Here is a 23,996-nt window from a genome sequence, read left to right on the forward strand (position 1 = left end):
ACAAATGGCAACAACTGTATTTCACTAGTATATTAATCATAGATGGGTTACGTCTATGAGCCCCTCTGACAGCCAACAGAGTTCTCACCAAGAACCAGTAAGACTGTGGTTCTCTAACAGCAACTGGAGCTCTGGATGGAGAAAGTTCTCCTGACAGAATCCTAATTAGATTTGGAAACTATCTCTATGGAAGGAAGGGAGGTAGCTCCGAAGAGATCAGAGGCCTCAGATCAGACATGTGGGTCCCACTGAGGACTCCATAGCTTCCTGGCTGTGTGTTCTTTTGGCCACTTACTCTCTCTCAATCTGAGTCCTTATCTGTGTTAGACTCCAAGAGCCCATGTGATTCCTCCTGAGAGGCAGTCAAGGGTGTTCTTTAAGAACACTGGCATTGAGGATTCAAACCTGTGTTTAGATTCCAGCTCTGCACTCACTAGATTGGGTCAGTGACGATGGTATGCTATTTAACCTTTCTGAGCTTCAATTTTCTCATCTGAAAACCTTCCTTATTGGGTGGCTCTAGTATTACCAGATAATGTGCCTGTGTTTGAAACACAATGACAATTTCATTTGATACATGAAAGTGTTATCTTTGTATCCAGGGCCTGGCACTGCAAAGCACTCAGGAACTGTGCTGAATTAAACCCTGCCCCAGTGGAAGGGGTGCAGGGAGAAAAGACACCCCTGTAAACTGGCTCTGCGGCTACCAGTCCAGGTTGGTGGTATCTATCAAAATCACAAGTGCATACACCCTTTGACCCTGTTACTCCACTTCTAGGGATTTATCCTCCACAGATACCTTGTATTCACACATGGGCCAAATGACAGGGCTGTTCACTGAGTATTCTAATTGCAAAAGACTGCAAAAAAGTGTCTACCACTGGGAACTGGTTAAATAAAAGTAGAAGACAGGACCATGTATGCAATGCTATGTAGCTATTGAACAGAATGAGAAAGTTCTTGAAGGACTGATATGGAATGATCTCTAAGAGACAATGTCAAGTGAGAAAATCAAACTACCAAATAGTGTGTGCACACCATTTGTGTAAAAATCAGGCAAAACATATGTGTTTGCTTATGTCTACAGAATCCATTCTCCCAGGAAGGGAACTAGCTGGTTAGAAGACAGGAATGGGAGGGGAGACATTTGTTCCTTTCAAATTTTGAATCCTATGAATATATTACCTGTTCCAAGAAAATGAATAAAAAGTTAAAGGGAGAGAGGTGGTTTGAGAGAAGAGAGAAGAGAGAGAGAGAGAGAAATTAATCCTCCCATGAGAAGCAGTTGGGACTCCCCAAAGACAGACCCTTTGGCCAGTTATCAGGCTATCAGAAAAGAATGACAACTCTGGTATTTGCATCCTGTGACACCAAAAGAACACCACTACTGTGTGACCAACTGCACTAGAGTTAACACCATCTCAGCCTTTAGCCCTAGGAGAGGACCAAGATCCATGATGAGGTTCCTCTATCCTCTGGGTTAAGTCCGTCCAGGTAGAGTAATAGGGAAAGAAGGTCTTGGTTAAAGTAAAAATTATCCCTGAGAGTCCCTGAAGACAAAAGGGAAGGGAGGGAACCTAGTCTTGGAGGGAGTTGGGGCAGTCAGGCTCTTAGGGGAAGGGCTGGCAAGTAGGCCTGAGAAGCCTCCTCTTTTTTCTTCCTTAAGCTCCTACCACACTTTTTCCTGTTTTCTTTAACAATTAATCAGCCTGCTGCTAAGTGCACTCTGTCAAGGAGTCCTGGAAGTAGATGGAGACCCAGCTGGCTCTGGAAGAAATATAAATGGCTAATAAAATATTAGAAAAGATGACTTATCTCATAAGCAACCCTGGAAATAGTCCTTGGACATTTTTAACTTTTTATTGAGAATATTTAAACATGTACAAAAGTAGACAGAATGATAAAATGAACTACCATCATTCAGCTTCAACAATTATCAACTCAGTACCAATCTGATTTCATCTGTTTCCACTATCTCTCACCCCAGTATTATTCTGAAGCAAATTCTAGACATAGCTTAGTATGTATTTCTGAAAAATAAGGAATTTAAAAGAGAAAAAAACCATAACCACAATGCCATTATCATATCTAAAATTTGAAAGAAAAAAAAAAGTCTTGGAAGGACTTTAAATGTGATCAAAACTCTTTCCCAAAGAGGGCACCTTTGTTCAATATGAAATATTAATGCAGTATATATAACAAGCTCTAGGTACAACTCATGTTATAAATAATTCAGATTTGTAGATGTTAAAAACCTATCGAAATAAAGGTATTCCCCTAACAAAAATACTAAGATGACATGAGAGTCAATTTCAGATCTCTTAAGGACTTAAATGTGAAAAGGCAAAACTTTAAAACTTTTAGAAGAAAATATAAACAAATGCCTCTAGGACCACAGATTAGGAAAGGATTTCTTCAACATAACATAAAGGGTGTAAATCATAGAAGAAAAGATTCAACTATGGTAGAATTCTAGTCATCAAAAGCCATCATATACAAAGTGAAAAGGCAAACTACAAAACCAAGAGCCTATGTTATAACACACGTGGACAAAAGCATTCAGTATATATATAGAATTCCTATAAATCCATAAGAAAAAGGCATAAGAAAAAGAAAACAGCAAAGATTTGTACAGAAGAGGAAACATGAATGCTTAATAGATGTAAGGAAAGATTCTCAACTCCACCTGTAATCTGGGAAATGCAAATTAAAACCACAAGATACCATCTCACACCTACCAGCTCTATAAAAATTTTAGTCTGACCCTATCAAGTATTAAGAAAGATGTAAAGCAATGGAAACTCATACGCTGCTGTTTGCAGCATAAATTCTTACAAACACATAGGAAAATATTTGGGCATTACCTTCCATCAAGCAATTCCACTCCTCGGTATACACACACAGTACAGCAATATCTGTCGAAGTGTGGTCCCAGGACCTGCAGCAGCATCACCAGGGAACTTGCTAGAAATGCAATTTCTCACGGCCCCAACCCAGACATACAGAATCAAACCCTGTGGAGGTGGAGCCCAGCAACCTGTGGTTTAACAAGTCCTCCAGGTGATTCTGATGAGCGGCTAAAGTCTAGGAACCACTGCCTGGGAGAGATTCTTGAACATGTGCATGTGAAGGAGACATAAACGATGTTCAAAACTCAGCTGTTTGAAACAGCAAAAAAAAGGGAACAACCCAAATAACCACTGACAGTAGAATGGTACATAATTTGAGATATAATCATCCAAAGGGATATGAAAATGAATGAACTACAGCTATACAAACAACATTGATGGATCTCACAATGTTGAATGGAAAAAGCAGACTCTAGATGAATACATGAAGTATGGTATTTATATGAGATTTAAAAGTTTGCAGAATATATATCTATATATATGTATGTATATATGTAGTAAAATTTTTTTTTTTTAAAAAGGCAAGGGAATGATAAACACAAATCCCAGGAGAATGGGTAGGGTATGAATGTAATTGGAGAGGGGGCTCTAAGATGTTCATAGTTTGATTTCTTAAACTAGGTGATGAATTTACAGATGATCATTTTCCTATTCTTGAAATTTACATAGTCATAAGATATTCTCTGTTGTATTTATGATAAATTTCTTTAAAAGGGGGGGGGTTACTGGAACAGTGTAATATATGGAACCAGAACCACAACCACTAAGTGGCTACATGTGTGGTGTCCAAAGGGTTAAACCTTTTCTCAGCCTGTGGGTAGGAGGGCAGGCAGCAGCTGGGGCACAGTGGGAGTTCCTGGCTCCAGCTGGCTCCAACCTAGATCTGCCTGGGTCAAGCACCATGCCCAGGAACTGGCACCTGGTGGGGGGGGCTCCGGACAGGTGGCACCTGAAGCCCTTGATGACCTGAACCATGAGAGGGATTGAGCCCAGTCAGACGGATGGTAGCCTCCTCCTTTAGGAGCCCCTCCACCTGGTAAGAAAGTGTGCTGGTGGCAGCTTAGAGCTGGTGAGGAGGAAGAGGGTCGGGGACTCCAGGTGGGGGTGGGGAAGGAACAGGGTGGGCTGGGCTCAGATACCAAGGGAGGCTGCTGGGATTAGCACCTGCTGAGAATGAGATTAGGTTTCTTGGGAAGGGCTCATCTATCTAATGCCCCCCAAAAGCTGTCTCCCTGTGGCTTTTCTCTGCTGGACAGATGGTGTCTGAGCTGCCTCTTGGAGGGTGGGCTCCTTGAGGGGGTGGTGGAGGTGGGGTGGGAGCTGATGCCTGCTTGGTCATGGGATTCCCTGTCTTCCACAATAATCATGATCAGAGCTCTTACTGAGGACTTACTAAATGCTAAGCACTGTCCTAAACCCTTCACACAAATTACCCCCATTTAGTTTTCACAGCACCCAACTGCCTATGGCCTAGAGAGTAGGTTTACATTTGAGGAAACCTAGGCTTGGTATACTTAAACACTTGCCCAAAAGTTAAACAGTGAACTAGGACTTGCATGCAGGCAGCCCTTGCAGGAAACTACAACGATGATATCTTCCCCTTCTCATTAAAGGGCAGCAGGCTCCTTTCAGTTGCTCAGGCCAAAAACCTGGACTCTGTTGTCTCTCACACACCCTTATCCAATCATTAGCAGATCCAGCTGGCCAGACCTTCAAATTATATCGACGCTCTGACACTGCTCACCACTTTGGCCACACCTCTACCCCCACATCATCCACATCACCACCTGCCTAGCTGCTAAGCTCCCACCCTTGCTCATATAGTGGATACTGGGACTTTGGTTTGTTTATTACCCTATATGCCCAACTTATAGCTCAGTGCCTAACACATGGAAGCCACTCAATAAATATTTGTCAATGAACAAATGGATGACCAACATCTCTCAGGAAATGACTCAGATTCAGAGGGGAGGAAGGCCTGCCTGAGTGCCTTTAGCTTTCTCAGTCCTGATGACCTCTGGTATCCCAAGGCAGTGGTCAGCGCCCTTCCCTATTATGAAATGTCCTGGGTGTACAGCATCACCACTGTGTCACCTACTCATGCCTGCACACAAGCACATACACAGGGACACAGGAGCTGGACAAGGGCTGCTCCTGAGAAGGAAAGAACCTAGGGCACTTATTTCTAGGGGACTGTCCTCCACCTGTCCCTTCACTGTATACACTTTGGTTTTTATTCTCAAGAAGGAAGTCATTGGAGGATTCTGAACTGAAGAATGACATGATCTGACCTCTACTTTAGAAGGATCACTGGTTGCTACATGGATAACAGAAAAGAGGGAGGCAAGGGCAGAGGCAGGAAGGTGGCTGGTAGAGTTGTCCAGGCGAGAGAAGGAAAGAGCAATAGCTCTGCCCTCTCAAATCCCACACACAGCCTTTAACCTGGCCAGCTCCCCTGCCAAATAAGAAACAGCAACAGCACATGCTTGGGACTCCCTCAGCATTTCCATGATCAATATAGCACCCCATTAATCAGAGAAGAAAACGGAGGCTCTGAGAGGCAAAGTCACCTGTCAAAGACTTCACAGTAGATTGTCAGCATCGAAAGTCTGTCTTCTTCCCACCTGAATAGGCTACTTCCAGCCAGCATCCATCCACAGCCCACCCAGACTCCAAAGCCCAACTCCCGGACCTTAACTCAATGGCCTTCCTTTGAGAACCTATCTACAGGGCTACCATTCATGGTGCACCCCCTGGGTGCTGGGTGCTCTGCTGATTGCTTTACATGTGTTACATAATATCCCAGTGATCAAGGGGCCAGATACCCTGGTGAAATCCAATTTACACATGAAAACAGTGAGGCTGAAGAGGCAAAGTCACAGAGCAAGTAAGCTGTCTATTGTCCTTCTCGCTTGGCACTAAGCCAACTTTTTTTTTATTACTTTCTTTTGATTTTCTTTCTTCTTTTTTAAAAAAAATGTATTTCACTTATTTTTCTCCCTTTTCGGTCACTGGGTCAAGGGAGGAGATACAATAGATCATGGTGTGAAGGATGCTCTGCTCTAAAATGTAAGCTGTCTTTTTGTCCCCTTGACTCAATTCTAAAATGTCTTAAGGTCAAAGTTCACAAATAACATTTGTTTGTCTATCCTACAGTGCTGGGCCTGAGCCTTGGACTCGGGCAAAGGAGATCAGAAGGGTCAGGAGTTCTTGTCAAAGTCACAGGGCTAAATGAAGTTGGAGGAGAGGCACAGAGGCACTCTTGGGAATCCTACCCCTCAAAGGTTCCCCTAGCTTGAGAAGCCTTGAGGGCACCTTTCTCCAGGAAATGCACCTTCCAGCTTTTTTAAAGCGGGAGAGAGCACTATTCCAGCTAAGACCCTGCAGATAGGTGGAATGCCTGCACTCAGCCTTGTTCTGAAGAGACTTGCAGAGTGGGAAGGAAGGGGCAATGACTTTCAGTTCCCGTTAATGTGTCTAGAAGCAGCAGCTGATTCAGCTAGATGATGTCACCTTCCCAAACCTCCTGACCAGCAGCTGAGATGGTAAAAGCAGGAAACTGGGGGATACTCAGCTGGCTAAGCCTGAACATGCCTCTGACAAAGGCCAACTGTGACCCCAGGCTCTGGGGCATCCTCCTGCAGTTGAGCACAGAGTGCCCTCAGGTGAGAGGACAGCAGGTGTCCTTCAGGACCCTCATTCCAAGATGCTGCCCAACTCTCCTTTTGCTCGGCAGCCTTCCGCATGTCCTGGACTAACAATGCTTCACTTATTCCGAGGGTGGAGCACTGCAAAGAAGCCTGGATTTGGAGTCAGACCAATTTGGGTCAGAATCCAGGTTCCACCATGTCCAGGCTGCAGGTCCCTGGGCATGGAACTTCCTCTCTCTGATCCTCAGTTTCCTCATGGCAAAGAAACTGGGGCTAACAGCCCCCTCACCCACAGACTGGATGGGAGAATAAACGAGAAAATGGATGTGGAGTGCCTGGCGTGGGAGAGCGGCTCAGTAGGCGGTAGTCACACTTACTCCCTGTGATCTCTGGGAGGGAGGAGTGAAGGACCCAGAACACAAAGGGAGGGCGAGGCCCAGACTGGGCCCACCAGTGTCAGAGCTGAGTATCTGTGTGGGCCTGAGGCCTGGCTGAGCCAGGTTCAGTCTGCCTTGCTTTTCTGTTTGCAAAATCTTTGCTTCAAATCTTTCCAAGCTGGCTCTTTCTCCTTAATTTACTCTCAGGTCAAATATCACCTCCTCAGAGAAGTGTCTTGACCTCCTTGTATAAAATTGTTTCCCTAGATACAGCATTACTCAGTTTCTTTAAATCACTAAATCCTCTATCAGGAATCATCTTATTTGTTTATTTCTCGGGCTAGCTGTCTCCCCAGCTAATATAACAGGTCTGCCAGAGCAGAGTTCTTGACAGTCTTATTCATCACAGTGCCCCCGGCACTGAGCACAGGGCCTGGAATGTAGTTGGTGTTCAATAAACGTCTGCTGAATCACCAAATGAATGAACGCACTTGGGACGGCCAAAGGCTGAACTGATGATGATCCCACACTTCTCTGCTCACTGACAGTTCAAGGTCCTGGCTCTCATTCCAGATGCTGGCACTGCTGCCTGGGAATCAGTGGACTGACAGGCGGCCGGGATGGGCATCCATGCCTGGCAATGACTCATATACTGAGATACCAGGACTGACAAGGAGGACCTCAGGACTCTTTCCCTGGCACTCAAGGATCCCACAAATCTAGCTCCAGGTGACCAGTTTCCGGCTTTATCACCTAATAAGTGACCCTTCTTCGCACACTCCAAAGTGGACTGCACTCCTATGGGCCTCTTGAGAGTTCACCCCAGCCTGCACAATTGTGCTTGCTCAAGTGGGGTGCCAGCCCCTCCTTTGCCTGTCTCCATGGCAACTCCTGCACAAACCTCACCTCCTCTGTGAAGTGCTTCTCTTATTTGGCATTTAGCATCTATTGTGGGCTTTCACAAGATCTCTTCTCAGGTGCATTATTTCTTCTCTAACTCAATTGGAAGTGTTCTGAGGGCAGAAACAGTTCTTCGAATGGCGTTATTTCAATTAATCTTCTGGGAAAAGGCTCTCTTTGAAACAAAATTGGCTGGGCCCAGAGGGGTTTGGGGAGAGGACCAGGCTCCTCGTTGCTGGACTGGGCCCTCAGGTGAAGGAGGAGGAAGAGGCCATTATGCTGCCTCAGCCCAGGAGCCCAGCTATGAGGCAGCGAGGGAGCCAAAAAATCCTGGACCATCACATGCAGTCTAGGACAATCCCAAGGTCATGTGTGTGACTGGATTTTTAAAACACCATCATTTTCAAGAATCTGGGAATAATTTAATTATCAATAATAAAGAGTGAAAGAAAAACTTTGCTCAGTTCAAAGGGACTTTGTGGTACCTGCTTCTGTGAATTAAGCTTAGTCCTGGCCCTAGTCTCCTTACCCATACTTTCCTTTCCCTAGACTCCCCTCGCTATTTTATCCTTTTGATCGTATGAATTTTCCTAAGTTGTCTTCAACTCTTTGTAAAATAGAGTGAGACTCCAATAAAACACAGGAGTTGGTCCAGTTTTCTTTTAAATGCCACATGGTGTACAAAAATGATGTTCTAAACAACTCATCAGGACAATTAAAGATAAGTGCCAAAACTCATACATGTGAATCACTGAGTATCATGCTTGGCACTCAGTGAGCATTCAAAAGGTTAAGTTGAAAGAACACACAATTCTTATTAGCGTCTCTTCTCTGGGCTGACTCAGTTTTCTCAGGGGTAAAATAAAAACAATGTCTTAAAAGTTGTTCATTTTTTCAATCATTCTTTCCAATATCATTCATGGAATGTTTACTGTACCTATAAGGAAAAGTTCTAGGTACCAGAGATAAAATGATGAATAAATCAAAGTCCTTATAATCATGGAGCTTATATTCTAGTAGAAGAGAGGCAGAAAACAAGTAAACAAACAAAAAGAAAATTTCAAATAGAGGTTGGTGCTATGATGAAAATACAAGAAGGTAAAAGACTAAAGAGTGATTTAGAAGCAGCTCGGCTACTTTAGACCAAAGGTCAAAGAGAACCTCTCAGAGGAGATGACCTATGAGCTGTCAACTGAAAGAACTAGCAAGACAAGCACCAGGGGCAAAGCACTCCAGGAAGAGGGAACAGCAACCACAGAGACCCTCAGACAGGCATAAGTACGCCAGGAACCAGGAACAGCAGGAGCCCCAGTGGCTTGAGTGCAGAGAGGGAGAGAGAATGATGCAGGATGGAGAGGCAGTCAGTACCAGAGACTGCAGGCCTCAGAGGCCTTGGTAAGAACTCTGGGTTTTATTCCAAGTGAGTATTGGGTTGTAAGCAAGAATGAAACAAGGTCTGAACTTAAGTTTTCAAAAGACCACTCTGCCTGCAGTGGTGGAGCAGAAGTTGGTTTTTAAGGTCCCTTCTTAGCTCCAAATATCTGACTCTTTTCTCTGTTCATTCTAGGTTTCCATGAACTGGTTGCTTGGGCAAGAAAGATGCATCCTCCTCAATAGAGAGGGAGCAAAGAGAAAGAGCCTTTTCTGTCCCGGCTGAAGCAGGGAATCTGTGTCACCCTGCTCTGCAGGAGACGGAGGGAGTGGCCCAACCAGGGAGTGGTGGGAATCCCAGCTTGGAAAACATCCCCAAGCCACCTGTATTGTTTCTACCTCCCTGTGGAAGTTTCTGTCAATGACACAGTGCTCTGGAATGCTCCCCCCCACCATGCACACCCAATCTTCCGTTTACAGAGGCACAGTTGTACTTTGCATTCCTCCCAGGATTTAGCTCAAATCTAGCCTACAGGAAATGGTCGATAAAAAGCTACTGATTGATTAATGAAGAGAGGGAATATTCTCAGCCATTAGGCAAATATTAATGAGTACTATGAGTACTATGTTGGTCTCTGGGGATACAGGGTGATTAGTATGGGTTTCTTGTCTTCACTGAGCTCAGAATTCAGCAGGCAGACCAAAAACCACAGACAGCTACAATGCTGGATACAGGAGTAACAGGAGCTGCATTTACTAGACCCTCTTTATCCAAAAGCAGAACACTGTGAGCTCTGGAGCCAGACTGCTGGGGGTTCAAATCATGACTTCACCACTTACTAGTTATGCATTTTTGGACAAATTCCCTAACTTCCCTATGCTTCTCCTCTGTAAAATGAGAATTACAGTAAGAATGCCTACCTCATTGGTACTCTTTTTGAGAATTCAATGAATTAACACAGACGAAACACTAAAGTGTAAGTGCTCTATAAATGTTAGCTATTAAAATTACTGTCGCATTTGTGCTAAGCTTGACATGTATGATCTCATTTCATCCTTACAAAAACCCTACAAGGCAGGTATTATTATCTCCATTTTTCAGATATGGGAACTGAGGTTCAGGAAGAGGGGAGCATGTGCCCAAGATCTAACAGTTGGCATGTGATGGAGCCCAGATTCAAATTCAGCTCTGTCTGACTCCAGAGCCCGGAATTCCAACAGTGAAATGATCCCATTCTCTTAAAAAGCCCCCAACACAGTGCCCAAAACATGGCAGAGGCCCCATAAAGGGAGCTACGGTTATTATTCCATCGTTCCTGGAGATTTTCCAGTAGTAGGTGCTGTGGAGCCTAGAGGAAGTGCCTCTTTCACCCTGAAGGAGTCTGAGAAGGGTTCAAAGGTAAGTGACCTAGGCGCCAACTGCAGGCTCTGCTTTGGAGTTCTATGGGTTCTTCTAACTAAAGCTTGGGGTACTAATTTGGAAACCTACCTTCCACCACTAAATCAGACCCAGAAACTGCCCCCAGGTGCCCAGACACCTGCATGGACAGGCAGGCAGCTTCCTCAGGGCTGACTTCTCGTCTGGCCCTACACATCTCTCAGTTTCACCACTCAGCCACCAGCCTGGGGCCTCAGGCCTGCACCTGCTGCTGGACCCAGTCCCAGGGGACCCTTTCCCAAAGGACCATCTCTGAGTGACTTTCTGGGGACTTTCTTCATATGGTAACCCCTAGGGTTCCATATGAATGTGGGTGCTGTGAACAAAGGGAAATTTTTCTCACCAAGTAGCAGACGGAGTGGGTAGAACAAAGGGGTGGGTGGTTCTTGTTCTGAATCAGAGGTGAGTGTGGGGTGAGGCCCACTGGGCATCCCAATTTTATATTTAAGCAGCACTGATCCTGGCCAGTCAGAGCTCCTACCCAGCAGTCTGGCTGAGGTGGGTGATGATCTCCTGGGCTGAGGAGGTGATAGTCATTTCTACTTCCCATCTGAGTCATACTCAGAGGTCTGGCCTAGCCGGGTAATTTACCTGCAGAAGGCAGCCAATGGCTGAACCAATGACTGACCAAACTTGACAGTGAGAGGAAAAGGAAAGACACACTCTTTGGGGAGGTTTTACTCCTCACCAGGCTCTGTGCTGGGGCACTTTTCATGCACCGCTCATCATTATGAATGTTTATCAACTCGGACACTAAACACTCAGCCACCAAGTGCTAGGTCCAACAGTAGCTGATGACAGTGAATGAGACGTGGTTTCCACCCTAAATAGGCTCAGAGCACCTTGCTCAGCCTTTCTCCCAACAATCCTGTGAAATGAGTATTATTTCCCTTGTACAGATGTCTAGGCTTAGAGAAGTAAAGTAACTTGTTCAAATTCATGAAGCTAGATAAGTGAGAAAGCTGGGATGTTACTTCTACTCAAAAAGTGCTTATTGGTTGAATGAAAGAATGAAAGAATGCATAAATGGCACAGTTATGGTTTTGATCTCAGTCAAGGAGCAGCAACAAGACCAAACATTTGTAGTTCTCAAAGTGCTTTTTCATCTATCATCTCCTTCGGCCTCTCAGCTAGCCCACGAGGGAGGCACGGCAGGCGTTATCTTTCTTCAGCAGATGAGGCAACAGGCTTATGGCCGTGCAGCAAACAAGGAGAGGGGCCATCCTGGAAAATTTCCCAGTCCCCATGGCACCTTGTTTAATCATTCGAACACATGTCAAGCATCTACTATGTGCTAAGCATGCTCCTAGGCTCTTTAAATACTCAACTCATCAAGTCTTCCACTCAGTCAACAAATAATGATCGAGCACTTTCTACGTTCCATGTTCTGTGTCAGGATCTAGGGATACAGCAATGAACAAAGCAGAGTAGGAGACCCCTGCCTTCCTGGAGGCACTCAGCAAAGATCAAAGACAATATGCCCCATTGCCAAATGCCCAGTCAGCAACACTGGCCAAACCCCTACTGTGTACAAAGCATGACTTGAGGTCCCTGTGGAGGAGGCTGGGGACAAGGTTATGAGCTATAGTCCCCAGCTTTAGGAATCTTAAAATCTCCAAGCTTTTGGTTCAAAGGACATCCACATTCTCTGTCAGCCTAAAAGTCTGCTCTTGGAGAGTAGCTACAACAGTGATCACAGCTACCTGATCACCTGTGAAGGCAATCTGCTCATAACAGTAGTAATAGTGGCCGGCATACCACGTAATTACTATATGCCAGGCTCCGTGATAAGTGCTCCATGTATTTTACCAGTTATTTTCATGATCAAAAGAGTCTTTCAAGAAAAGTACTACATATTATTTTCACCTTTTAATAGATGAGGAAACTAAGGCTGGGGGAGATTAAGTAATTTGTCCAAGGATAATTAGAGAGCAAGCAGGATTCAGCATTGGTTTGTCCAATTTTATACCTGGCTCTTAACAGTGACAGAATTTCTCCCAGGAAGGCACTGGTGAGGCAGACACCAAGAATACCAATAGCAGCTGCTGCCTGGGAGGGCTGGGGCCTCTGGAACCCCCAGCAGATTCTTCCTCACCCTCTTTTATCAGGTTTGAAGGTCACACTGATATGGAAAGGTAAGGAGGGAACGGTTAGGTATGCTCAAGCTACCCTAGGGCCACAGGAGTCTTTCCTTTGCTGCTGAACCTCCAGGGAAGAAGTTTGTGACCTCCATTTGCCACCACCAACCCCAGAGAGAGACAGAGGGGGTGGGGATGGGGGTAGGGAGGGGGTCTTTTCCCAGAGATAGGGAGAAGTGGGGCACACCAGGGAAGATGGGAAGAAACCTGATTGACTCCTTCCTGTCTTGAACAAGAGGCCTGCGCATGCGATATGGTTCATGTCCTTCACATGGAAGCCTCATGGGGGAATGCCAGGGTACCTTTTGGACCTAAGAAGCCTCAGAGAGGAGAGACTGGCACAGCCCTGAACTGCAAGCTACGCTAACAATTTCTAAGCATTGTAACTAGGTCATCAGGTTCCTGGAGAAGCCAGCTGTGGCTGGGGGATGGGGAGGGAAATTTTGCAGTCTACCAAGATCCTTACTTCCCTTCAGGCTCCACCCTCCCCGAAATCTGCACCTGCTCCCAAACTGACCCCTCCCCCAAGCTGGGCCCAGCTGTCAACGGCTCCCAATGCCCCACCCCTGCCTTCCATGGGCCAGAACCATGCGGAGGGGGGCATGGGCTCTTGGGCAGGAGGTACCTTATTGCCGCCTGAACCCCTTAGAAAGGAAGCTGTGGGGCAGGGAAGGAGTGGCCTCTCCTGGGGGTATTTCTTGCTCCACAAGGGCAGCAAGAGAGCTGGGCCCCATTGGGCCTGCCAAGGGTACCTTCCTGGCATTGTTGCCGCAGGTGGCAGGAGACAGGTGATGTTTACCCTGCTGAGACCAGAGTTGCCAAAAGGCTTCAATCAAGCCTTTGAATCTGCACCTGGCCTGGAGCACCAAAATAACAACCAAGGCAGCCTACCTGATTGGCAGGTCACAGGTGCCTCTGACTCTTTTCCCCCTGCAGCTCTGCCTGCTGAGCCCTGGCTGCCAAGGGATTCTCTTTTCCAGTGATTACTGGAGACCTCTCCCCTTTCGGCCCACCTCTACCATCAACCATTCCCATCCCTCTGCCCAAAGGCCTGCACCTCAGGCATCCTTCCCTTCTTCCTTCCAGAACCCAGTCTGCCTCTTCACTGTCTCCCAAATGCTTCATACACATTTCCTCCAGCTCTGTCTGGGTGGTTCTTACCTACCAAGGCTGCCCTTGCCACATTCTTTCCACCTACTGAAAGCCTTCATGGTCCACACCTTCCTAACAGGTAGTAGTAATGCTGCCCAACGCTGACAGAGCACGCCGTGTTCAGGCACTGTACTAGGTGGGCTACAGTCACTCACTCATTCAACAAGTATTTGCTGAGTGTCTCCCATGTGCCAAGCATTCTACTAGATGCTGGGGATGAAGAAAAATGAGACAAAGCCCCTACACTCTGGGAGCTTAGGTTTTACAAGAGGAGATGGGCAGTAAAGAGGTAAACATGTGTGGCCCCTCTGGAGAGGTGATATCTGAGTTGAGATCTAAATGATAAGACAGCCCTGATCAGACCTAGGGGAAGGGTGACCCAGGCAAGCCTTTGCAAAAGGGATCACCACCACTATCTTCATCAAGGGATGACTATTACCTTCATTTTACAGATGAGGAAACTGAGGACTTGGTGTGAATTGCACAAAGCCACACTGCTGAGAAAACTATTATTCAAGCCTCTAGTCACCTTTCCTCTTCCTGACACTTTCCAATTCTGCCAAAGAATTGGGCCTGGGCTGGCGATGTAGGTGGAGAGGGAGAAGGTGGATACTGATGATGCAGGCTGAGGGTGGAGGCCGCCGGTCTGACAGAGGTCCAGGGCACCTGTGAGATGCAGCCAGTGGGTCTGTCCTCTTCCATTTCTGGAGCCTATACTACAGATTTGGCATAGTTCGCCTGGAGCCATTCACCAAGTGTTGTGGGTCTATTCCTACTGCTTTAAATGAGTTTAGCACAGAGACATCTTTGTAGTCTAACTTGCATCTAATAATAACAACTCTTCATGTTCATTGAGCAGATCCTGGCTGAGCCCTTGCCCAACCCCAGGCCCTGTGCCAGGTACTCAGGGTAAAATAAGCCAGTCTGGGCCTGCAAAGAAGCAATGACGCTGTTGGCTTAAGTGTAGGCTTTGGCACCAGATACAGCTGAGTGCAAGACCCAGCTCTGCCTATCACAATGTGTGTTACTGTGGACATGTTACAGAGCCTCTTGAAGCTCTGGATTCTCCATCTTCCCACAAGAGCAGTTGTGAGGACCAAACAGGATGATTATGTCAGGGGAATAAACATAGCACCTGGCACAGAGCAAGCACTCAACACATAGCATCTGTCATTATTACTAAAAAACACTTCTGTATTTCACTTGCTCATCTGAGCCTCACTTCCTCTGGTAGGCTGGTACTACTCTCTCAGATCTATGGATGAGAATTTAGAGATGATTTGCTTAGTGCCACAGCACCAGCAAAAAATTAAGCTAAGTGTCAAATCTTGAGTGCAGTTTTATCTGTGGGTGTGTCGAAAGTGATCAGTACATACTATAATGAACCCTGCCTGGTGTGTCTGGGAGCTGAGGGGACGGAAGGGTGATGCACACGGCCTGACTCAGACAGCAGAAGGACAGCAGCAAGGCCCAAGGTGTGGGGCACGGAAACAGGCCACTGAGGGATGGGACCCAATCCCCCTGACTGCAAGAGCCAGTCTCCCCAGCATTTAGCAGGTACAAAGCATTCATTTGCTAATTTAACAAATGCAATACAACTCGGAGCACAGCTCTGAGCAATGAATCCAGCCTTAGGGAAGGCACGCAACATCGATAACACTGAGTTAAAAGCCAGAACACAGATTCTCAGCCATTTACTGTGGGGTAAGGCCTCTTGCCTTAGCTTCCGCTCTGATGTGGGACTGAACATACCCACTTCACCCACCTCACTTTGAAATGATATATACAAAAAGGTGTGGTAAATTATAAAGTATTATCATGCATATAAGAGCAATTATCCTCATGCTATAGACCACTATGGTGGTCAAGGGTTATGAAGTCAAGCACCTCAAGGTTGAATCCCAAGTTGTCCTGGTACTAGCCTGTGAAGCCCTGAGCATGTCACTTTTCTCTGAACCTCAGTCATCTTAACCATAAAATGAGGATAACACCACCTACCCCGTAGGGTTTTTTAAGAGGGCTTAGAGATAAAGAACATAGGCGTGGAGTATGACAGACTTGGTTTCAAACCCTGACTCTACTTCCCACTGAGTCCCCCCAAATCCCATCATCCTATAATAATAACGTTGTTGGACGGTGACACAGAGAGGACATTGGTAAAAGCCCTGTCACACGGTGAGCACTGGATAAATGCCAAAAATCATTTAGACATTGGTACAGTCGGGGGAGGGCACAGTGTAGTGTTTAAAAGTGGGAGCTTGGATGCTACCCTCACAGGCTTTGTCACTTACTAACTAGGCTACCTTGCATAAATTGCTTAACATCTCCGGACCTCGGTTTCCTCATTTGTAAAATGGGGATAATAATAGTAGCAACTTCAGAGTGTTGCTGTGCGAATGGAATAAATGAATACGTGTAAAGCATTTTGAACAATGTCTGGCATAGAATAAGCACTTGATAAATGTTAGGTGCTATTAATAGTAACATTAACAATAATATTAATCACCAAGTGGAATAAGAGGGAGGGACTATATAACCCTGGGACATGGGCATCACATGGAAGAATACCAGGGAAGCCCCTGGGCAGCTGTTGCAGGCCAGTTCTCAGCCTCTGAGAGAAAGACTCTTCTACAGAAAGGACATGAGGCAGGGGGCTCCTGAGCAAAAATCTCAGTCCTGCTGACCAGGAGGCCAGCCTCTGGGGAGGCAAGTCAGGCTCCTTGGAAGGACACAGTGTTCCTGGCCCCGCCTGACTCAGGGGAACAAAGGCACGTGTGTGTGGCCAGGGAGGAGGGAGGGGAATGTTTCCCTTTCAAGAGCGGAACAAAGGATCTGAGGCATAGTTGAGTGCGTTCCAATCCCCTCCCAGGCTAGCTCCCATTCCTCAGATGATTGTCCAACAAGGTTTTCAACCTCCTAGCTTCCTCCTGAAAGGTGACCGCAGGGAGCGGTGGTGGGCTCTGCTTCGCTCTACCCTCTGTCATCGGTCTCCCAGAGCAGGGTTTCTATGTGCCAAACCTCTAAGACCTCTCTCAGGAGTTCCAGGCCTGTGCAGGGGGTGGAGGGTGGGGACTCCTAGGGGAACTCAGGGTTAATGGATGACACAAAGCACTGCAAGTGACAGGTTTAATGTCCCTCTAGGGGGAGTCCAAGACTAAAACTGCTACTTAGTGGTGGAGCCATCAGAGAACACGGGAGTTCTGACCAACCCCCAATGTGGAGTGGGTGGAGAGGTCTGACAGAACTCAGTGGAATACATTTTCTAAAACTTAAAGGGATGATCTTGGGTCAAAGAAAGAAGTTAGGTGAAGGGTGAGGGGGAAGGGAGCAAAGAAAGTAACTGACAAGAAAGGGAAGGACATGGCCAAAAAAAGTACTTTGTGTGCGTGGGGGGGGCAGCCTTTGGGGATACTTTCCAGTTTCCACACTCTCGCCAGCAAGAATCCGGCTGCAGGGCTGGGACAGGAAGCAGTCCATGGAAGTCATTGCAATGGTATTTCCTGAAGAGCAAGAGAAAAACCTCTAGTTCCGAGGGGAGCTCTGGAGTCTGCCCACAAAGCCCTGTAGCTCGGAGCTAGCCTTAAGGCTCCTGCTTGGCTTGAGAGTCTCATCAGGGATGGAACCCAGTAGCAGAAGGTCCCAAAGGCAGTTTCTTTCTGCAAAAACACTATTTACAAAAATCAATATGTAATAAACAGGAAGCCAGATGTTGTGACTGAAGGAGCCCTAGAATGTGGCTGCTGATATGAACAGATACTATTCTGAGAGGCTTACGACCTGAACTAACTCACGGAATCTTCAGAATAAGGTGTTGTTATTATTGCCATTTACAAGTTAAAAGACTTGCCCAAGGTCATGCAGCAAGTTAAGTGGTGAAGTCCAGATTTCAAAGTCCTGCGTCCTCCTCCTGCTGTAACCTTGGCCAAGTCACTTCATCTTTCTCAGCCCCATTTCCCTCTGCTCACTTTCCTGGACAGTTTATAAGCCTCAAAAAGGCCAGGTGGATAGGAAAGCACTTTCTCAGCTGTAAAGTGCTACGTGAATGTGGGGTAGCATTTACTGTGGGATCAGTGATAAACTACCCTCCATGGATACTGGGATTAGTTACTTTTTAGCAGTCAGAGTGCTGCAGTTGTTCATAGGAAAGAGCCATCCTAAAGCGTAACTACTGTGAAATATGCCATAATGGTGGAATCTGCCACAAGGTCTAAGGCCAGTGAGAACCAGGATTCCTAGACTGTCTACTTCAACCCTCCATCCCACAGATGGGGAAGCTGAAGGCTAGAGGTGAAGTGACCTGGCTAAGGTGAGACAGTGAGTTGAAGCAGATTTGAGTGTAGAACTGGGATCCTGCCTCTAAGACCAGTGCTTATGCCAACATGGTAAAGAAGCACTACAGAGCTCCTGCCATGACAGGAACCCTGCTAGAGCCTGCCTGCCCTAAGGATGTGCCACAGCGTCACTACGGAGTCCAAACAAGGGAAAATAGATGCTGAAGATCCTGTGAATGGGTATCTGACATGAGTTCTGTGGCAAAGATGATCAGAATTATGATACCAACCTGTGCCAGGCTCTATGCATCTCAGGCAGATCTCATTAGGTCTTTGCCATGACCTTGTAAACAGGTAATATTTGTCCCAAGGATCAGAGAGTTCAAGGAGCTTGCCCAAGGTCATAGAGCTAGACATGGGTAAGCTGGGACCTCAACCCAGAGTAGTGCAGTTATTCAGACAGAAATAATGCTAGAGTAGGGGGAATCATTCAGGATACCACATCTGAAAAGAACTATCCCCGAAGAACATCCAGCTTATTAAGCCCTGATTTATGATCTTCAAGTTGTTAAAAACTGTGGCTTCCAAGGTGGCCAGACCATTCAATACACCACATGCAAGCCTGGTCTTGTCCTCTAGTCCGTTTTTACTATTTCCACTTTGGCCTCCTGATCCAAGTCACCATTCTTCCTCACCCAGCAGTTACATCAGCCTCTTCCCTGGACTCCCAGCTGCCACTCTTGCAGAATTCGGATCACTTCCCCCTCTCACTCCAGATATTCTCCTGGCCTCTTTCTCACTCAAAGCCACATCCTCATCATGGCCTACAATGGCCTATATGATCGGGCCCCTGGCGACCTCTCCCTGCTCAGTCCCAACCACTTTCCCTTCTCACCTTTGGCCACTTCCCTTCTGCTGTTTCTTCTCCAGCCACACCGGCCTTCTTGTTCATCCCTGAACCTGCCAAGCACACTTCTTCTTGAGCCCTTCTCTCTGCTTATAATACTCTCTCTACAGGTACCCATAACATTCACCACTGACCTTCTTCAGGTCTTGGCTCAAGTATCACCTTTCAGTGCTGCCTTCCCTGACCACTCTTCAAACTGCAGTCCCACCTCCCTTGCTAGGAATGCCCTATGCCTCAGCCTGCTTTATTTTCTTCACAGCTCTTACTATCACCTGGTACATGTTGTATATGTATGTAATTACATGCTGTCTGTCTCTCCCCACTAGAACGTGAGCTCCACAACACAGAAACTTGGTTTTGTTTAATGCTATACTACTAGTACCTAGGACAGCCTGGCACACAGTAAGAAATCAATTAATACTATTTGAATTCATGAATGAATAATTAGATAAAAGGCAATTCCCATTATGATTATTCCAGTTTGATAACTATCTGTTTCTTCAGAAATGTGGTGGGCAACTCTTTCATTAGGTACCTGCTACGCCTAAGACTTCTGCTAGCGCAAAGGAAGCAAGTATGGACAAGATGTGGACTCCACCCTCCGGAAGCTCCTAAACCTAGGAGAGGTATGGTAGTTTTAGAAATGCCTTCTTCACACTCACTTAAACTGTACCAATGTGACTTTCCTCTCATATATCCAAATTCTGCTGGGTACCATGCCATTAAAAGGCTTAGCCCCTCTTCCTACAGATATTCGAAACCAGTGATCATGCTCTCTTGGGTCTTCCCTTCCCCAGGCTAAACAAAAAGACCCAGTGGGATTGTCTGACTCAGATCTGCCAACTGGGAACAGGGAAGACAGACTGTTGGCTGGAGAAGCAAAAGAGGAGGGGATCCAGGAGTAGAGTGACTCCTTCAAAGAAAAGAGCGAGTCCTTGGGGAGGACTCCATGGAATTAGGTTGGGGGTGGGGACAGGGTCTTGCTAATTAAGGTAGTAGGAGATTATGTTTCTATAGCAGAGCAGCCCACCGGGATCACCCCCAAATCTATCTGTGCTAAACCCAAACAAAACCTTGGCTGCTGAAAGAAAGTCCTGTGATGGAAGGCTGCGGGCACTGGAAAAACCAGGGAGGCTGAGCACAGAAGAGATGCTCAAGCCCACTGGCCTAAGGATGGATACCTGCCAGGGAAGGGACAACTAACAACTGCTGCTTCCTGTAGCCCAAACAAACCTGGTGACTGCCCACACAAAAGTCAAAAAACTCTGGGTTCCTCTGGGGCTGCCTGAAAAAATACCTGGGTAATTTTCTACCAAAAGCTGAAGGGTTCTGTGGGGCTACTGGGGAAACTAGTCCCAGGATGTCTGGAAAACCCTGTGATGGTGATGGAGTTTTAAGGGCAACTTTAAATGTACATCCAGAACTGGGTGTTTTGTTTTGAGGGGGAGCCCCTGAGACACTTCTACCTCACTTTGGGACCTGAATGAGATTACTAAAAATTTCCACGTTTGGGGTTTCTAATGGGGTTTCCCCAAGAAAACCGCAGAATTGCCAGCAGCTGCTGAGACCTGCAAAGGTCACGGAGGTGCTTCAGTGAAGCACGTATCAGTGTCAAAGAAGCCAGAACAGGCAAGAAGAAACCTACGGAAACTAGAAAACCACGGAGCCATGAAGCCCGGGAAAGGCCAAAGTATGTTTTCTCCCCCCACACACTCTTCATTGCTCTCAACAAGGTGTTTCCATCAAGCTATGGGGTTTTCCAGGGACAGTAATTCCAAAATGGCCTGGCCCACCTGGGTCCTCACTCCAGAACTGTTCAGATTCCCATTGGAAAGCCCCAGAAACATGCTGTCCCTTCAGGGAAGGTCACATCATTTACCATTCTAGGTGAATATCTCAGGGGCTGGCTTTGTTTCTCCAGAAACTCTGGGGGCAAAGTTCAGTTTTCTGAGGCAGGTAGCCCATTCATTCAAAGAGGTGGCTCCACCCTACAATTAAGCCCAGGAAGAGCCTTTGTTCTAGAGCCTTTACTAGAGTCAAGCTATGGCAGGTGGCTGTCATTATTTCATTTTACAGGTGGGAGAGATGGATGGACCAGAGAGACAGGTTCAGCATCTTGCCAGGTGACTCCAGGTAGGCAGCATGGCTATAAGCCTAGAATTCCAGCCCTTAGAGAATCATGTACAACTAAGCAGATATACCTGGAGCAGGCCGTCATCCCCTTTTATGCACACGATATTCACCTATTGGTTTTAACAACAAAAAATTAACCAGAAGCTCACTGTCCCTGGACAAACCCCTGATAACCCCTTTGAGTTTTGCCAATGCCAGAATCTACAGAGGCTACACCCATGCCTCGGGGAACCTGTTCTTCCCGCAGTTTCTGAACTGCTCACAAAGGTGCTGCTCTTCCTGCAGCTCCTGAACAAGGCCAGCATCACAGATCCGAGCGAGCACCTTCACAGGCATGATGTGCTTGGCCCAACAGCATCTCTGGCTCACATGATTTCTCCTACCACAACCTGATATGGATGGAAAGAACTTAGGCTTTGGAATCAGGCCCACTTAGGTGTAAGTTCTCACTTAGTCACTTAACTGGCAAAGGGATACCTGGGGCCAGTCACTTATCTACCAGGAGCTTCATATGTAAACTGGGAATAAACCCACCTACCTGAGAAGGTTATTGTGTGGAATATATGAAATAGCATGTCATTTCCATGAGGGAAAGTACTGTGTCTGGCTTATGGCCAGCACCTAGCACATGCCCACCTCATAGGAGATGCTCAGTAAATTTTGGTTGCATAAGTAAAAGACCTAACACAATGCCTCATGCCTAAGATGTATTCCATAAAGGCTCATTTCCTTTTCCTTTCCTGTAGGGATGCTAAATTTAGAGCATATCCCAGGGTGGAATGGCTCATAACTCTTATACTCATGGACTCCCCCAGCCGCAGCCTCCAGGAAGGTTATGAGATGCCACTGCAGTAGCCAGTCTGTAGCTCAAACAGGATGATACCTGAGAGGGAAGTGGGCAGGTACCTTCTACCCAAAGGATCCCACGTCAAACGTTCTTTACCTCCTGGCCTCAGGGAGAATGCGTGCACAGAAATGGTTCTGACATAACTGGCTCTTCTGCACACATCCCCTCTGTTCACCAAGAGGAAGTAACATATGGTATGTTGTCCAACTGGCTCTGACAATTCTTGAGCAAAGAGACAGAAGATGGAATTTCAACCCAGGATTGATCTAATGAACTTGCCACATGCTGTGTCTAAAGCCTCTTTCCGTGTGCAACACTGGGTGACTAGCAATTCTCTGATCCAGGTAGCCCTCTCAGAAGCTGGCTGGCAGACCAGGAACCTCTCCCACACTGCTTTTTGTTAATAGCTGGCAACAATCCACCTGGTATTAGGACCACTGGCCAAAGACAATAGTCAGCGAAGTGGGCAAATGGCCCAAGTCTCTACCTGGAGATGCTTCTGAGGGTGTGTCTGAAGTGCTGGAATCCTGTCCCTCCTGTAATAAGCTGAACAAATATTTGCCCCAAAGAGAATCAAAGCAGGAGGGAATAAGAGAGGTCCTCACACTAACCAAGAGGAACTATTTAATCATTTATCCCCCCAGGGAGTTCATTTACAGAACCGCTTTCAAGTCTGGTCAGCCCAGGCTGAAGAGAGCCCTCCACCTTCACCTTCCCCAACCCTACCCCAGTCATCTGACCCCTACTGACTTGACCCCTTGGCTTACAAGAACCAACAGTGGGAAGAGTTGATGAAGTTGCAAAAAAATGGGTGGGGTTCCAGGAGGTCCCCGGCTCAGTGGTAAACTGAAGTGCCTGCCACGCCTTAGGCCCAGCCTCTGGATGATTGCATTCTTAACATTCCTGAGTCCATGGTGCATGGCCCTTCCACCTCAGCTCCTTCAATAGATGATGAATTTTCCACAGCCAGCTCCATATTCTGGGTTTTCTGAGGGGAAGGAATACCTCTCATAAGCCCTGCACCTCCCCTAGGCAGGGAGATAAGCAAGGAGATAGGACTAAGTTCACCGCAAAGAGCAAAAATAGCCTACAGTGACCACTGGTAAAGGCTCTCACCACTATCTCATCCTGACTTGGAGATGGGCAGGGGAATTCTCTTCCCTGGGAAAGGAATGAGGCATGACTCCCGGGCCCAGAAAGTGTATCTGGGACCATTAACAACTTCTACAGCAAACTTGCTGGTGTCAGTCAGTGCACTCATATTAGATCCAAGATTTACAATATCTGCAAGGCAAGGAGGGCTTGCCACACATTTTTAGTGGAAGAGACTGAAGGTAAAACTGGCCTGTCCAAGGTCACATGGCTAATTAAGTCACAGGGCTGGGACTTGCACCCGTGTCAGTTTCCTAAGTCTGCCACTGAATCTCAATGTCCCACACAGCCCCACAGACCGGGTTCTTGCTTTGCCAGCAAAACAGTGCTCAGTGAAGAGGCCCCAGGGCCCCGGCCGGAAAGCAACAGGCAGAACAGCTGGAGCTCCCCAACCGACTCCAGGCACTGAGGTGCAAAGTCCCTGGGCTTAATGCGTGACACAGCAAGAGCTCCGCAAACAGGCCAACCACACAGAAAGTTGCACACTTTAGGGCCAATGAACACAGGGGTGCAGGAGAAACACAACTGGCCCACCGTAATGGCTTACACCCTAAAATCAGACAATCCTCAGCCATCCAAGCCAGTGGAGCTCCTGCCTGGCCATATAAACCTGAAATAAAGTGAACTCGATTTGGGGGAGGGAAGCTCGGGACACCACTGACATCCTGTGGGAGTAAGACTGGAGAAGCTTGTGGGTCACTGATTCTCCCTATCTTCTCCAGGTGTTACACTCATCACCCCTTAGCGTGGT

The 23,996-nt window shown here is 46.8% G+C and overlaps 1 protein-coding gene across 8 annotated transcripts in view; it reads right to left on the bottom strand.

Moving 5' to 3' along the window:
• The window catches only part of BCL2L1 (BCL2 like 1), a 46,321-nt gene that overhangs the window by 19,653 nt on the left and 2,672 nt on the right, over positions 1-23,996 (bottom strand). The window contains exon 3 of one of the 8 annotated variants that reach the window (XM_072943992.1): positions 17,048-17,435. The exons of 6 other annotated variants lie outside the window; for them this stretch is intronic. In XM_072943992.1, coding sequence (XP_072800093.1) covers positions 17,418-17,435 — 18 coding nt within the window. In that variant the 3' untranslated portion in view covers positions 17,048-17,417. Of the gene's footprint in view, positions 1-17,047; positions 17,436-22,828; positions 23,082-23,996 lie in introns of those variants that run through there. One more of the 8 variants, XM_072943991.1, reaches the window with a different exon arrangement.

Source organism: Vicugna pacos, chromosome 19 (assembly GCF_048564905.1).
Source record: "Vicugna pacos chromosome 19, VicPac4, whole genome shotgun sequence".
Taxonomy (NCBI): Eukaryota; Metazoa; Chordata; class Mammalia; order Artiodactyla; family Camelidae; genus Vicugna; species Vicugna pacos.